At 59.3% G+C, this 1,301-nt stretch overlaps 1 protein-coding gene across 1 annotated transcript in view; it reads right to left on the bottom strand.

The window, feature by feature from the left end:
* MYO1H (myosin IH) overlaps window positions 1-1,301 on the bottom strand; it is a 54,324-nt gene that overhangs the window by 10,378 nt on the left and 42,645 nt on the right. The window contains exons 14-15 of the mRNA XM_004709646.2: window positions 1,100-1,205; window positions 5-82 (exon numbers count right to left, since the gene is read on the bottom strand). Of these exons, the coding sequence (XP_004709703.1) occupies window positions 5-82; window positions 1,100-1,205 (184 nt within the window). The remainder of the gene's footprint in view (window positions 1-4; window positions 83-1,099; window positions 1,206-1,301) is intronic.

Genomic DNA, 1,301 nt, shown 5'->3' with positions numbered 1-1,301 from the left:
AAGCCAGCCCGCCTCACGCGGAGGTGCTCCATCAGCCCGAGATACTTGATCTGATGCTTGATGAGGCAGTAGTCAAATTTGCCTTGGGAAAGACAGAGCGGGGGCAGTCAGTACAGGACCCTGCTGCTCCTGTTCAACTCCGACCCGAGGCTGCAAGCCGGGCGCCCGGGCGCTGCACTGAACCAGCAAACCCCCAAACCACACTCACTGCCACCGAGTCGATGCTGACTCACAGCGACCCTGTAGGATGGGGCAGAACAACCCCGGTTTTCTGAGACACCAATCTCAACGGGAGGAGAAATCCCGGTCTTTCTCTTGCAGTAATGGCTGATGGGTTCAAATGGCTGACCTTTCTGATCGCAGCCCATGGGCACATTTCTTTCTGTCCTGGCTTTGTTTCTGGAGCCAGGGAGGAGCAGCGGTTAAGCACTGGGGCTGCCAACCAGAAGGTCCGCGGTTCAAACCCACCAGCCGCTCCTCGGGAGAAAGATGGGGCAGTCTGCTTCGGTCAGGGTGACGGCCTTGGAGTCAGTGGCCAGTTCTACTGGGCCTGCAAGCAGACTCTGGGTCGGCCTTGACTCAGAGGTCATGGGCGTGGCTGTTTTCCATTGTAAATGGGAAACTTCTACAGGAACCTCTGGGTTGGTGGTTGCCCTTGGGAAGTAAAGAGGTTTAGCCACTCGGGGCCTGGCAGCACAGGACTTAAGGGAGAGGCGGAGTGTTGCCCGCTGGGTGAGGCCATGCCTTCCCTGGTTCCCATTGCTCCCACTGCCTTCTTCCCAGACGATCCACGCACTCAAGTTCCCTGCCGGGACTCGGACTCCGCACACCAGCGACCGAGTGACTGTCACCGATCTCAGCGAGGCTGTGGCAAACACCCTGGCCACACACTAGTTTGGAAACCTGTCACCCATCCCCGTCCGTCCTGACCCGAGTGCCTTCCAGGCTAGTCCTGGTGCTCCTCAGACGACTGGTGTCTGAGCAGCGCTCACTCAGGGCCTTCCCACCCTCCAATCCATCAAACTCACGTCGGGGCAGAGGGGCCTGACCCACGCCATTCAAACCCACTGCTGTGCTGTTCTCAGGGCCTCGGACTCACTGGGCTCCTTCCCGTCGTTGGGCTTGATGCAGCGGATATAGGAAGGCTCCTTGGAGACGAGGATTTCCAGCAGGCTGCTCAGGCTGTTCTTAAACTGCGTCCCCACCTGTGCAGGGCAGAGCGAGCTGAGGCCAGTCTACGACTGCACCCACAGGACCAGGCTCCAGCCCTCGGGAGGCTGAGCAAAGTCAGGATGTTGCAT

This window comes from Echinops telfairi, unplaced genomic scaffold (genome assembly GCF_000313985.2).
Source record: "Echinops telfairi isolate 266 unplaced genomic scaffold, ASM31398v2 ScPeMD7_7412;HRSCAF=8450, whole genome shotgun sequence".
In the NCBI taxonomy this organism is placed as follows: domain Eukaryota; kingdom Metazoa; phylum Chordata; class Mammalia; order Afrosoricida; family Tenrecidae; genus Echinops; species Echinops telfairi.
This window is presented reverse-complemented; position numbering and strand designations above follow the sequence as displayed.